Source organism: Rutidosis leptorrhynchoides, chromosome 3, assembly GCF_046630445.1.
Source record: "Rutidosis leptorrhynchoides isolate AG116_Rl617_1_P2 chromosome 3, CSIRO_AGI_Rlap_v1, whole genome shotgun sequence".
In the NCBI taxonomy this organism is placed as follows: domain Eukaryota; kingdom Viridiplantae; phylum Streptophyta; class Magnoliopsida; order Asterales; family Asteraceae; genus Rutidosis; species Rutidosis leptorrhynchoides.
Window position 1 is genome coordinate 671324197 of NC_092335.1, and position 15746 is coordinate 671339942.

The 15746-nt window shown below is 33.8% G+C and overlaps 1 protein-coding gene across 15 annotated transcripts; it reads left to right on the plus strand.

The window, feature by feature from the left end:
- The first annotated feature begins 12161 nt into the window (after nucleotides 1-12161).
- LOC139899353 (endoglucanase 17-like) lies at nucleotides 12162-15491 on the plus strand. 15 transcript variants are annotated; one of them, XR_011777427.1, is made up of 10 exons: nucleotides 12162-12357; nucleotides 12445-12494; nucleotides 12586-13570; nucleotides 13665-13809; nucleotides 13908-13990; nucleotides 14267-14339; nucleotides 14543-14591; nucleotides 14696-14921; nucleotides 14991-15072; nucleotides 15286-15491. XR_011777427.1 is itself a non-coding variant. In XM_071882193.1 (9 exons), exons 4-7 carry the CDS (start codon nucleotides 13856-13858, stop codon nucleotides 14567-14569), a joined length of 297 nt encoding a protein of 98 aa, XP_071738294.1. In that variant the 5' UTR covers nucleotides 12162-12357; nucleotides 12445-12494; nucleotides 12586-13570; nucleotides 13665-13855; the 3' UTR covers nucleotides 14570-14595; nucleotides 14696-15072; nucleotides 15286-15491. The 15 variants fall into 15 exon arrangements, 2 of the variants coding, with proteins under 2 accessions (XP_071738294.1, XP_071738293.1); XR_011777421.1 differs by having other exon boundaries at nucleotides 14696-14887; XR_011777429.1 differs by having other exon boundaries at nucleotides 14696-14876.
- Nucleotides 15492-15746: the final 255 nt, after the last annotated feature.

Here is a 15746-nt window from a genome sequence, read left to right on the forward strand (position 1 = left end):
TTTTGATGTTTTAAGTTTATTAAGTCAGCTGTCCTCGTTAGTAACCTACAACTAGTTGTCCACAGTTAAATGTACAGAAATAAATCGATAAATATTATCTTGAATCAATCCACGACCCAGTGTATACGTATCTCAGTATTGATCACAACTCAAACTATATATATTTTGGAATCAACCTCAACCCTGTATAGCTAACTCCAACATTCACATATAGAGTGTCTATGGTTGTTCCGAAATATATATAGATGTGTCGACATGATAGGTCGAAACATTGTATACGTGTCTATGGTATCTCAAGATTACATAATATACAATACCAGTTAATTAAGTTATGGTTGGAATAGATTTGTTACCAATTTTCACGTAGCTAAAATGAGAAAAATTATCCAATCTTGTTATACCCATAACTTCTTCATTTTAAATCCGTTTTGAGTGAATAAAATTGCTATGGTTTCATTTTGAACTCTATTTTATGAATCTAAACAGAAAAAGTATAGGTTTATAGTCGGAAAAATAAGTTACAAGTCATTTTTGTAAAGGTAGTCATTTCAGTCGAAAGAACGACTTCTAGATGACCATTTTAGAAAACATACTTCCACTTTGAGTTTAACCATAATTTTTGGATATAGTTTCATGTTCATAATAAAAATCATTTTCTCAGAATAACAACTTTTAAATCAAAGTTTATCATAGTTTTTAATTAACTAACCCAAAACAGCCCGCGGTGTTACTATGACGGCGTAAATCCGGTTTTGCGGTGTTTTTCGTGTTTCCAGGTTTTAAATCATTAAGTTAGCATATCATATAGATATAGAACATGTGTTTAGTTGATTTTAAAAGTCAAGTTAGAAGGATTAACTTTTGTTTGCGAACAAGTTTAGAATTAACTAAACTATGTTCTAGTGATTACAAGTTTAAACCTTCGAATAAGATAGCTTTATATGTATGAATCGAATGATGTTATGAATATCATTACTACCTTAAGTTCCTTGGATAAACCTACTGGAAAAGAGAAAAATGGATCTAGCTTCAACGGATCCTTGGATGGCTCGAAGTTCTTGAAGCAGAATCATGACACGAAAACAAGTTCAAGTAAGATCATCACTTGAAATAAGATTGTTATAGTTATAGAAATTGAACCAAAGTTTGAATATAATTATTACCTTGTATTATAATGATAATCTACTGTAAGAAACAAAGATTTCTTGAGGTTGGATGATCACCTTACAAGATTGGAAGTGAGCTAGCAAACTTGAAAGTATTCTTGATTTTATGTAACTAGAACTTGTAGAATATATGAAGAACACTTAGAACTTGAAGATAGAACTTGAGAGAGATCAATTAGATGAAGAAAATTGAAGAATGAAATTGTTTGTAGGTGTTTTTGGTCGTTGGTGTATGGATTAGATATAAAGGATATGTAATTTTGTTTTTATGTAAATAAGTCATGAATGATTACTCATATTTTTGTAATTTTATGAGATATTTCATGCTAGTTGCCAAATGATGGTTCCCACATGTGTTAGGTGACTCACATGGGCTGCTAATATCTGATCATTGGAGTGTATATACCAATAGTACATACATCTAAAAGCTGTGTATTGTACGAGTATGAATACGGGTGCATACGAGAAGAATTGTTGATGAAACTTAACGAGGATGTAATTGTAAGCATTTTTGTTAAGTAGAAGTATTTTGATAAGTGTATTGAAGTCTTTAAAAAGTGTATAAATACATATTAAAACACTACATGTATATACCTTTTAACTGAGTCGTTAAGTCATCGTTAGTCGTTACATGTAAGTGTTGTTTTGAAACCTTTAGGTTAACGATCTTGTTAAATGTTGTTAACCCAATGTTTATAATATCAAATGAGATTTTAAACTATTATATTATCATGATATTATCATGTATGAATATCTCTTAATATGATATATATACATTAAATGTCTTTACAACGATAATCGTTACATATATGTCTCGTTTAAAATTCATTAAGTTAGTAGTCTTGTTTTTACATATGTAGTTCATTGTTAATATACTTAATGATATGTTTACTTATCATAGTATCATGCTAACTATATATATATCCATATATATGTCATCATATAGTTTTTACAAGTTTTAACGTTCGTGAATCACCGGTCAACTTGGGTGGTCAATTGTCTATATGAAACATATTTCAATTAATCAAGTCTTAACAAGTTTGATTGCTTAACATGTTGGAAACATTTAATCACATAAATATCAATCTCAATTAATATATATAAACATGAAAAAGTTCGGGTCACTACAGTACCTACCCGTTAAATAAATTTCGGCCAGAAATTTTAAGCTGTTGAAGGTGTTGACGAATCTTCTGGAAATAGATGCGGGTATTTCTTCTTCATCTGATCTTCATGCTCCCAGGTGAACTCGGGGCCTCTACGAGCATTCCATCGAACCTTAACAATTGGTATCTTGTTTTGCTTAAGTCTTTTAACCTCACGATCCATTATTTCGACGGGTTCTTCGATGAATTGAAGTTTTTTGTTGATTTGGATTTCATCTAACGGAATAGTGAGATCTTCTTTAGCAAAACATTTCTTCAAATTCGAGACGTGGAAAGTGTTATGTACAGCCGCGAGTTGTTGAGGTAACTCAAGTCGGTAAGCTACTGGTCCGACACGATCAATAATCTTGAATGGTCCAATATACCTTGGATTTAATTTCCCTCGTTTACCAAATCGAACAACGCCTTTCCAAGGTGCAACTTTAAGCATGACCATCTCTCCAATTTCAAATTCTATATCTTTTCTTTTAATGTCAGCGTAGCTCTTTTGTCGACTTTGGGCGGTTTTCAACCGTTGTTCAATTTGGATGATCTTCTCGGTAGTTTCTTGTATAATCTTCGGACCCGTAATCTGTCTATCCCCCACTTCACTCCAACAAATCGGAGACCTGCACTTTCTACCATAAAGTGCTTCAAACGGCACCATCTCAATGCTTGAATGGTAGCTGTTGTTGTAGGAGAATTCTGCTAACGGTAGATGTCGATCCCAACTGTTCCCGAAATCAATAACACATGCTCGTAGCATGTCTTCAAGTGTTTGTATCGTCCTTTCGCTCTGCCCATCAGTTTGTGGATGATAGGCAGTACTCATGTCTAGACGAGTCCCCAATGCTTGTTGCAATGTCTGCCAGAACCTTGAAACAAATCTACCATCCCTATCAGAGATAATAGAGATTGGTATTCCATGTCTGGAGACGACTTCCTTCAAATACAGACGTGCTAACTTCTCCATCTTGTCATCTTCTCTTATTGGCAGGAAGTGTGCTGATTTGGTGAGACGATCAACTATTACCCAAATAGTATCAAAACCACTTGCAGTCCTTGGCAATTTAGTGATGAAATCCATGGTAATGTTTTCCCATTTCCATTCCGGGATTTCGGGTTGTTGAAGTAGACCTGATGGTTTCTGATGCTCAGCTTTGACCTTAGAAACGTCAAACATTCTCCTACGTATTTAGCAACATCAGCTTTCATACCCAGCCACCAAAAATGTTTCTTGAGATCCTTGTACATCTTCCCCGTTCCTGGATGTATTGAGTATCTGGTTTTATGAGCTTCTCTAAGTACCATTTCTCTCATATCTCCAAATTTTGGTACCCAAATCCTTTCAGCCCTATACCGGGTTCCGTCTTCCCGAATATTAAGATGCTTCTCCGATCCTTTGGGTATTTCATCCTTTAAATTTCCCTTTTTTAAAACTCCTTGTTGCGCCTTCTTTATTTGAGTAGTAAGGTTATTATGAATCATTATATTCATAGATTTTACTCGAATGGGTTCTCTGTCCTTCCTGCTCAAGGCATCGGCTACCACATTTGCCTTCCCCGGGTGGTAACGAATCTCAAAGTCGTAATCATTCGATAATTCAATCCACCTACGCTGCCTCATATTCAGTTGTTTCTGATTAAATATGTGTTGAAGACTTTTGTGGTCGGTATATATAATACTTTTGACCCCATATAAGTAGTGCCTCCAAGTCTTTAATGCAAAAACAACCGCGCCTAATTCTAAATCATGCGTCGTATAATTTTGTTCGTGAATCTTCAATTGTCTAGACGCATAAGCAATCACCTTCGTTCGTTGCATTAATACACAACCGAGACCTTGCTTTGATGCGTCACAATAAATCACAAAATCATCATTCCCTTCAGGCAATGACAATATAGGTGTCGTAGTTAGCTTTTTCTTCAATAACTGAAACGCTTTCTCTTGTTCATCATTCCATTCAAATTTCTTCCCTTTATGCGTTAATGCAGTCAAGGGTTTTGCTATTCTGGAAAAGTCTTGGATGAACCTTCTGTAGTAACCAGCTAGTCCTAAAAACTGGCGTATGTGTTTCAGAGTTTTCGGGGTTTCCCACTTTTCAATAGTTTCTATCTTTACCGGATCCACCTTAATACCTTCTTTGTTCACTATGTGACCGAGGAATTGAACTTCTTCCAACCAAAATGCACACTTTGAAAACTTAGCGTACAATTCTTCCTTCCTCAATACTTCTAACACCTTTCTCAAATGTTCACCGTGTTCTTGGTCATTCTTTGAGTAAATAAGTATGTCATCAATGAAAACAATGACAAACTTGTCAAGGTATGGTCCACACACTCGGTTCATAAGGTCCATGAACACAGCTGGTGCATTAGTTAAACCAAACGGCATGACCATAAACTCGTAATGACCGTAACGTGTTCTGAAAGCAGTCTTTGGAATATCATCTTCTTTCACCCGCATTTGATGATACCCGGAACGTAAGTCAATCTTTGAATAAACAGACGAGCCTTGTAGTTGATCAACTAAGTCGTCGATTCTCGGTAGTGGGTAGCGGTTCTTGATGGTAAGTTTGTTCAACTCTCGGTAGTCGATACACAAACTGAATGTACCATCTTTCTTCTTGACAAACAAAACAGGAGCTCCCCACGGTGATGTACTTGGTCGAATGAAACCAAGCTCTAAAAGTTCTTATAATTGGCTTTGCAGTTCTTTCATCTCGCTGGGTGTGAGTCTGTAAGGAGCACGAGCTATTGGTGCAGCTCCTGGTACAAGATCTATTTGAAATTCAACGGATCGATGTGGGGGTAATGCCGGTAATTCTTTCGGAAATACATCGGGAAATTCTTTTGCAATGGGAACATCATTGATGCTCTTTTCTTCAGTTTGTACTTTCTCAACGTGTGCTAGAACAGCATAGCAACCTTTTCTTATTAGTTTTTGTGCCTTCAAATTACTAATAAGATGTAGCTTCGTGTTTCCCTTTTCTCCGTACACCATTAAGGGTTTTCCTTTTTCTCGTATAATGCGAATTGCATTTTTGTAACAAACGATCTCTGCTTTCACTTCTTTTAACCAGTCCATACCGATTATCACATCAAAACTCCCTAACTCTACTGGTATCAAATCAATCTTAAATGTTTTGCTAACCAGTTTAATTTCTCGATTCCGACATATATTATCTGCTGAAATTAATTTACCATTTGCTAATTCGAGTAAAAATTTACTATCCAAAGGCGTCAATGGACAACTTAATTTAGCACAAAAATCTCTACTCATATAGCTTCTATCCGCACCCGAATCAAATAAAACATAAGCAGATTTATTGTCAATAAGAAACGTACCCGTAACAAGCTCCGGGTCGTCCTGTGCCTCTGCCGCATTAATATTGAAAACTCTTCCGCGGCCTTGTCCATTCGTGTTCTCCTGGTTTGGGCAATTTCTAATAATGTGACCCAGTTTTCCACATTTATAACAAACTACATTGGCATAACTTGCTCCGACACTACTTGCTCCGCTATTACTCGTTCCGACACCATTTGTTCCTTTCATTCTATTAACCCCTGGTCCGTAGACCTCACACTTCGCCGCGCTATGACCATTTCTTTTACACTTGTTGCAAAATTTGGTGCAAAACCCCGAGTGATACTTTTCACACCTTTGGCATAGCTGCTTCTGATTGTTGTTGTTGTTGCGGTTATTATTGTTATTGGGATGATTGTTGTAGTTACTGTTGTTGTTGTTGTTGTTGTTGTTGTTGGGCCGTTTGTTGTAGTTGCGATTGATGTTGCGATTGTTGGGATAATTGTTGCGATTATTGTTGTAATTGCTGTTGTTGTTGTATTGGTGATTCTTATCACCGTTTTCCTCCCACTTTCTTTTGACTTGCTTCACATTGGCCTCTTCAGCAGTCTGTTCTTTAATTCTTTCTTCAATTTGGTTCACTAGTTTGTGAGCCATTCTACATGCCTGTTGTATGAAGGCGGGCTCGTGTGAACTTATATCTTCTTGGATTCTTTCCGGTAATCCTTTCACAAACGCGTCGATCTTCTCTTCCTCATCTTCGAATGCTCCCGGACACAATAGACACAATTCTGTGAATCGTCTTTCGTACGTGGTAATATCAAATCCTTGGGTTCGTAACCCTCTAAGTTCTGTCTTGAGCTTATTGACCTCGGTTCTGGGACGGTACTTCTCGTTCATCAAGTGCTTGAATGCTGACCACGGTAGTGCGTACGCATCGTCTTGTCCCACTTGCTCTAGATAGGTATTTCACCATGTTAACGCAGAACCTGTGAAGGTATGCGTAGCGTACTTCACTTTGTCCTCTTCAGTACACTTACTTATGGCAAACACCGATTCGACCTTCTCGGTCCACCGTTTCAATCCGATCGGTCCTTCGGTTCCATCAAATTCCAAAGGTTTGTAGGCAGTGAATTCTTTGTAGGTGCATCCTACACGATTTCCTGTACTGCTAGATCCAAGGTTATTGTTGGTATGTAGCGCAGCCTGTACTGCGGCTATGTTTGAAGCTAGAAAAGTACGGAATTCCTCTTCATTCATATTCACGGTGTGTCGAGTAGTCGGTGCCATTTCCTTCAAAATAGTCAAATGGAACAAGTTAATCATACAGAATATTAAGAGTAGTTAATAGTATTTCGTAGCATAATATGAACTCATTTATAAAAGCTTTTTCTTCATATTAGCGTTTTATAAGTTTAAATTCGGGTAGTACCTACCCGTTAAGTTCATACTTAGTAGCTAATATACAATTCAACTACTACAATTCTATATGAAAAACTGATTATAATAATATTTCGCGTTCAAACTTTTATACAATATTTTACAAACTTACAATACCGCTTATTTTACATAAAGCATGAAATATAGCACACAATAACTTTGATACAAGATAGTTGTGAAGATAATTCTAGCTAGTACACAAGTCGTTCCGCAAAGGCAATAAAGACACGTAATTCATACGTCCAGAAACAAGTCATGCATTCTGGTTTTACTAGGACTACTTCCCATCCTTGGTCTTGTGGAACATAACCGTTATGGCCGTTGATAAGACAGCGTGTTGTAACGTCGTCAAAGGGATGAGGGTTACGTAATGTCCAACAGTCCCGTAACAATCTAAAAACCTCATTTCTTACCCCAATTACCGACTCCGTCACTTGTGGGAATGTTTTGTTTAATAGTTGTAGCCCGATGTTCTTGTTCTCACTTTGGTGAGAAGCGAACATTACTAATCCGTAAGCATAACATGCTTCTTTATGTTGCATGTTAGCCGCTTTTTCTAAATCACGAAGTCCAATATTCGGATATATTGAGTCAAAATAATTTCTTAATCCATTGCGTAAAATAGCATTTGGGTTCCCCGCAATATATGCGTCAAAGTAAACACATCGTAACTTATGGATTTCCCAATGTGATATCCCCCATCTTTCGAACAAAAGCCTTTTATAAACCAAGGCATTCTTGGAACGTTCTTCGAATGTCTTACAAACTGATCTCACCTTAAATATTTGTGCCGAAGAATTCTGACCGACTCTAGACAAGATTTCATCAATCATGTCTCCGGGTAGGTCTCTTAAAATATTGGGTTGTCTATCCATTTTGTGTTTTTATACTGTAAAATAGACAAGAGTTAGATTCATAAAAAAAAATACTTATTAATACAAGCAATTTTTACATATATCATAAAGCATAAGCACACTATATTACATATATTACACCACACGAATACAACTATCTTATTCCGACTCGCTTGTTTCTTCTTCTTCGGTTTTAGTTCGTTTTGCCAAGTTTCTAGGGATATATGATGTTCCCCTAATACAAGCCGTCGTTTTCCACATTGGTTTAGAAAAACCTGGTGGTTTAGAGGTTCCCGGGTCATTGTTACAACTTAAGGACTTCGGGGGTTGACGATACATATAAAGTTCATCGGGGTTGGAATTAGATTTCTCTATTTTTATGCCCTTTCCCTTATTATTTTCTTTTGCCTTTTTAAATTCAGTTGGGGTAATTTCTATAACATCATCGGAATTCTCGTCGGAATCCGATTCATCGGAGAATTGGTAATCCTCCCAATATTTTGCTTCCTTGGCGGACACACCATTGACCATAATTAACCTTGGTCGGTTGGTTGAGGATTTTCTTTTACTTAACCGTTTTATTATTTCCCCCACCGGTTCTATTTCTTCATCCGGTTCCGATTCTTCTTCCGGTTCCGATTCTTCTTCCGGTTCCGACTCTTCTTCCGGTTCTTCTTCGGGAACTTGTGAATCAGTCCACGAATCATTCCAATTTACATTTGACTCTTCATTATTATTAGGTGAGTCAGTGGGACTTGTTCTAGAGGTAGACATCTATCACATAATATCAAACGCGTTAAGAGATTAATATATCACATAATATTCACATGTTAAAAATATATAGTTTCCAACAAAATTTGTTAAGCAATCATTTTTCAAGTAAACACGGTCGAAGTCCAGACTCACTAATGCATCCTAACAAACTCGATAAGACACACTAATGCAAAATTCTGGTTCTCTAAGACCAACGCTCGGATACCAACTGAAATGTCCCGTTCTTATTGATTAAAAACGTTCCATATTAATTGATTTCGTTGCGAGGTTTTGACCTCTATATGAGACGTTTTTCAAAGACTGCATTCATTTTAAAACAAACCATAACCTTTATTTCATCAATAAAGGTTTAAAAAGTTTACGTAGATTATCAAATAATGATAATCTAAAATATCGTGTTTACACACGACCATTACATAATGGTTTATAATACAAGTATGTTACAACAAAATAAGTTTCTTGAATGCAGTTTTTACACAATATCATACAAGCATGGACTCCAAATCTCGTCCTTATTTAAGTATGCGACAGCGGAAGCTCTTAATAATCACCTGAGAATAAACATGCTTAAAACGTCAACAAAAATGTTGGTGAGTTATAGGTTTAACCTATATATATCAAATCATAATAATAGACCACAAGATTTCATATTTCAATACACATCCCATACATAGAGATAAAAATCATTCATATGGTGAACACCTGGTAACCGACATTAACAAGATGCATATATAAGAATATCCCCATCATTCCGGGACACCCTTTGGATATGATATAAATTTCGAAGTACTAAAGCATCCGGTACTTTGGATGGGGTTTGTTAGGCCCAATAGATCTATCTTTAGGATTCGCGTCAATTAGGGTGTCTGTTCCCTAATTCTTAGATTACCAAACTTAATAAAAAGGGGTATATTCGATTTCGATAATTCAACCATAGAATGTAGTTTCACGTACTTGTGTCTATTTTGTAAATCATTTATAAAACCTGCATGTATTCTCATCCCAAAAATATTAGATTTTAAAAGTGGGACTATAACTCACTTTCACAGATTTTTACTTCATTGGGAAGTAAGACTTGGCCACTGGTTGATTCACGAACCTATAACAATATATACATATATATCAAAGTATGTTCAAAATATATTTACAACACTTTTAATTTATTTTGATGTTTTAAGTTTATTAAGTCAGCTGTCCTCGTTAGTAACCTACAACTAGTTGTCCACAGTTAAATGTACAGAAATAAATCGATAAATATTATCTTGAATCAATCCACGACCCAGTGTATACGTATCTCAGTATTGATCACAACTCAAACTATATATATTTTGGAATCAACCTCAACCCTGTATAGCTAACTCCAACATTCACATATAGAGTGTCTATGGTTGTTCCGAAATATATATAGATGTGTCGACATGATAGGTCGAAATATTGTATACGTGTCTATGGTATCTCAAGATTACATAATATACAATACAAGTTGATTAAGTTATGGTTGGAATAGATTTGTTACCAATTTTCACGTAGCTAAAATGAGAAAAATTATCCAATCTTGTTTTACCCATAACTTCTTCATTTTAAATCCGTTTTGAGTGAATCAAATTGCTATGGTTTCATATTGAACTCTATTTTATGAATCTAAACAGAAAAAGTATAGGTTTATAGTCGGAAAAATAAGTTACAAGTCATTTTTGTAAAGGTAGTCATTTCAGTCGAAAGAACGACGTCTAGATGACCATTTTAGAAAACATACTTCCACTTTGAGTTTAACCATAATTTTTGGATATAGTTTCATGTTCATAATAAAAATCATTTTCTCAGAATAACAACTTTTAAATCAAAGTTTATCATAGTTTTTAATTAACTAACCCAAAACAGCCCGCGGTGTTACTATGACGGCGTAAATCCGGTTTTACGGTGTTTTTTGTGTTTCCAGGTTTTAAATCATTAATTTAGCATATCATATAGATATAGAACATGTGTTTAGTTGATTTTAAAAGTCAAGTTAGAAGGATTAACTTTTGTTTGCGAACAAGTTTAGAATTAACTAAACTATGTTCTAGTGATTACAAGTTTAAACCTTCGAATAAGATAGCTTTATATGTATGAATCGAATGATGTTATGAACATCATTACTACCTTAAGTTCCTTGGATAAACCTACTGGAAAAGAGAAAAATGGATCTAGCTTCAACGGATCCTTGGATGGCTCGAAGTTCTTGAAGCAGAATCATGACACGAAAACAAGTTCAAGTAAGATCATCACTTGAAATAAGATTGTTATAGTTATAGAAATTGAACCAAAGTTTGAATATAATTATTACCTTGTATTAGAATGATAACCTACTGTAAGAAACAAAGATTTCTTGAGGTTGGATGATCACCTTACAAGATTGGAAGTGAGCTAGCAAACTTGAAAGTATTCTTGATTTTATGTAACTAGAACTTGTAGAATATATGAAGAACACTTAGAACTTGAAGATAGAACTTGAGAGAGATCAATTAGATGAAGAAAATTGAAGAATGAAATTGTTTGTAGGTGTTTTTGGTCGTTGGTGTATGGATTAGATATAAAGGATATGTAATTTTGTTTTTATGTAAATAAGTCATGAATGATTACTCATATTTTTGTAATTTTATGAGATATTTCATGCTAGTTGCCAAATGATGGTTCCCACATGTGTTAGGTGACTCACATGGGCTGCTAATATCTGATCATTGGAGTGTATATACCAATAGTACATACATCTAAAAGCTGTGTATTGTACGAGTATGAATACGGGTGCATACGAGAAGAATTGTTGATGAAACTTAACGAGGATGTAATTGTAAGCATTTTTGTTAAGTAGAAGTATTTTGATAAATGTATTGAAGTCTTTAAAAAGTGTATAAATACATATTAAAACACTACATGTATATACCTTTTAACTGAGTCGTTAAGTCATCGTTAGTCGTTACATGTAAGTGTTGTTTTGAAACCTTTAGGTTAACGATCTTGTTAAATGTTGTTAACCCAATGTTTATAATATCAAATGAGATTTTAAACTATTATATTATCATGATATTATCATGTATGAATATCTCTTAATATGATATATATACATTAAATGTCTTTACAACGATAATCGTTACATATATGTCTCGTTTAAAATTCATTAAGTTAGTAGTCTTGTTTTTACATATGTAGTTCATTGTTAATATACTTAATGATATGTTTACTTATCATAGTATCATGTTAACTATATATATATCCATATATATGTCATCATATAGTTTTTACAAGTTTTAACGTTCGTGAATCACCGGTCAACTTGGGTGGACAATTGTCTATATGAAACATATTTCAATTAATCAAGTCTTAACAAGTTTGATTGCTTAACATGTTGGAAACATTTAATCATGTAAATATCAATCTCAATTAATATATATAAACATGAAAAAGTTCGGGTCACTACACCTGCTTTCTTCTTAAATTTATTTGCTCTATTTCTCTCATAATAAACATCGCACCACCATCTTTACCCCTTTCTCTCGCGCGATTTTTGGATTTTTGTAACAAAACGAATCGAATCGGCTCTTTTGAATCAATCATTTTATTTTATACATTCATATTTCTGTAGTTGGAATCAATTATTCAAACGCGTTTTTTCATATCAATCAAGCAGATTCTGTAAGCGCATTTTCTCTATCATCAGTTATATTTTTCATCTAATTCGGTTGAATTGTGATGAATATGTTATGATTGATTATTTGGTAGTGGATCTGGAGAAGCTTATAAGGTGATTGAAGTAACTGACATTTTCAAAGGTTTGTGGTGTTGCTAAATTGTTGATCGATTTGGGTTTTGCTAACTACCAGGTAAATTTCTTTGCTTTTATTGTGAATTTATAAATTTTAGGGTTTCAGATGGTTGGAGCAAATGACAAAGATTTGGTACTGCTGGCATAAGATTGGCTTCAAGTAGAAAAAAACAAAGAAACCCTAAAATTTGGTACTGCTGGCATAAGATTGGCTTCAAGTATAAAAAATCTGAGAGTCAGCCATTGCTTATAGTGATGGCAAGGTTTCATGTTATCTTTATTTTTGACTCGACTAAAAATCTGTTATATGAGGTAAGAAAGTTGAACTTAGTCTTGAGTAACAAAGTTGTACCCATTTCAAGTTTCCGTTCTAAAAGAACCATTTGATTAATATAGTTTATCCATCTATATTCTATATTGAGGTTTTAATAAGAAAAATTGGTAGATTTTTGTTTTAATGCCAATGTTTAAAATTCATTAGAAGAGGGTTATGACATTCTGCTACTTATCGAGTGACTTTTGCTCTTAGCGATGATGCTTTTATCAAAGATTATTCTACAATTTTTGGATTAAAGGTTAGTAAAAGTTACTTTGAAAATGGTAGTTCTATTAACTAATGACATCTATTTTTGTTAAACATGTGAACCATGTCTTGAAGATTTGGTAATTTGAACGTTTGCTTAAATATGTGGACCATATATTTTTAGGGTGATAAATTTATTTTCTGTCTATATTATTTTCTGTCTTTCCATAAGTTCACACTTAATTTTTGTTATGATGATAACATGTATTTAAATCATGTATTTGCTGTCTAAAAAATGAGAAAAGGGAAGCACAAAAAGGACTGTAGAGATCTTTGGTCTTGATGGATGCACCTTATCCTTTTGAGATTTTTATTTTTATTTCAAAATAGATATGTACATTTTATAATGTGATTGTTCATCTTCATTAACATTTAACCCAAATTTTTTTTGAAAGTAATGCTTTGCAGCCTTGGACTTTCTATTGTATGGAAGAAGGTCGTTTTTAATTTTGCAGTAGTTCCCCTCGGAATCAATAAGCTGATGAAAAGAGTTCTAAGAGGTAAATTTTGTACATTTTGCTTATTGTTTTGAAAAAATTAAAGAAGACGTGGCAAATTCATATGGTCAACTCTAATCTCTATTTTATGATGTAGGTTTCTCACCGTCTATAGAAGTGTATTATAAAACTCTAATTCGATGTAGGTTGTGTCTCATCGGAAGGAAGGAAGACCTTGATGTAATTGAAAAAAGGATTCTATAATAGTGAAAAGCTCTCTCAATTTATAAGATGAAGTGTTAGTAAGTTTGATATTTAGCTCTTATAATTAAGATATCTAATATAAATATGTGGTCGGTGATATGTTTACCTCAAAGACCTGAAGTGGCTACTGAAACAGCTGCTGCACTTGCTTCTGCTTCATTGGTGTTTAAAAAGTCTGACCGCACTTACTCTAAGCTTCTCCTTAAAAGAGCCATTAGGGTGAGTATTCTGCCTATTTTTTGTTTCATTTTTAAGGGTAGAAATGGAATATTAATCTTTGTTCATGTGACACAATAGGTGTTTGAGTTTGTTGATAAGTACAGAGGTTTCTACAAGTCTTTTTCTTTGAAACTAAACATGTATTATAATATTTCTTTTTTCTACTATTTCAATGGTGTGTTGGTACAATTGTTTCAAAATCGTATTCTAGATTTGATTTTCATGCTAGATTTTATTTTTCTCATCTAAATCTTTGTGTGATTTTGCCTAATGAAGATGCAGTAGATTATGGACACAAAAAGAAGGGATATTAAGCTTTTGCTTTTTTGTTACACTTAGATCTCATTTGGTATTGTTCTTTTCTCTCCATTTTATAAACTTGAATATTAATACTAAAATAAGGATGTTGAACTTGGTTTCAATTCTTTCTTCATGTGATGCCTATTGCGATTACATTTCATAGTATTATTGTTCTTACAAGTAGCTTCTCTTTTTCATGAAAAGAAAAATGTATCATATTTTGTAGGTTCATGGATTTGTGTATTGTTTCAGGTTGGCTACAATGCTTTTGGATGGTAAAAGACCTCCAGAATCTACCATGGTAAGTAAGAGCTTTCTTTGATCAGAATTGTATGCTTTTGGTATATGTACTATGCTTACCCCTATTTTTTATGTCATTTTAAGTTGTTGACTGTTGTCTTACAGGTTTTGAATTGGATTTGGGACTTGGGAAGTCTATTCAAGCAATGTCATTTTCAATCAGTTGGCCGAAGTGAGCAAGCTACCTGAAACTTATTGTTAAATATAGTTATCCTGGATGTTGAGACTGAAATGGTTCAAAGCGTTTGATGCATAATGGAAGTGTATGAAAGGCGTTTGATGAAATGTCCAAGAGAAGTATCTCTTTAAATTACTAATATGATTATTAGATGTATGAAAGGCGTTTGATGAAATGTCCAAGATTTATGTTATATTTACTTATGCTGTATTTTTTTTACAGGATATTCAATCGTCTCTCGAAGAAAATGGCATTGGTGCTTATGTTGCTTTACAAAAGCTAAACTACTAAAACTCACTATAAGGTTTGTTAGTTTGCTCTTTAATTTGTTACTTTATTACTTTAATCCTAAATTTTTTATTTAGATTTAAATTATTTATAGACTTTGTATATTTCGGTGTGGCAATATGCTAATGACAATCAATCTTTGAATGTATATGTTTCGTGTTTAGTTCTGTCTATAAGTAAAGTATTGGGGTATTTGAGTATAATCTTTATTAAATAATCAATTTTGCAGACATGGGGAATGGATATAATCGATTTTCAGATGGGGACTCGATATACTCAAGTTAGTCTCTTGAATGGATTATGCAACATTTAATATGTGACACTGCAAATTTTGGTTTGAGTTGCTACTTTTGAATGAATTGTCACATATATTGCACATTTTAGTGGTGTTATGGGTGTAAAGTCTCCCAACACAGTATATTATAAATTCAAATTAGAATGTATATAGCATGTATATATATATATATATATATATATATATATATATATATATATATATATATATATATATATATATATATACTGAAACATGAATTATCGTATTTTCCAATAAACATCTAATGTAGCTAGAATGGATATAGTTTCGTATGCCTGATATAGTCATCCCAGTCTACTATGCATAAAATGTGGATATATGATAAAATGAAGTTTCTACAAGGCCGAGTCTAACTGAAAAACTGCTCATAAGTT

Coding starts and splice junctions, on each gene's coding strand:
- LOC139899353 (XM_071882193.1), top strand. CDS start 13,856: ATGTGGTCGGTGATATGTTTACCTCAAAGACCTGAAGTGGCTACTGAA. Junction 14,131..14,266: donor TTTTCTTTGAAACTAAACAT/GTATTATAATAT, acceptor TGCCTAATGAAG/ATGCAGTAGATTATGGACAC. Junction 14,340..14,542: donor TTACACTTAGATCTCATTTG/GTATTGTTCTTT, acceptor GTATTGTTTCAG/GTTGGCTACAATGCTTTTGG.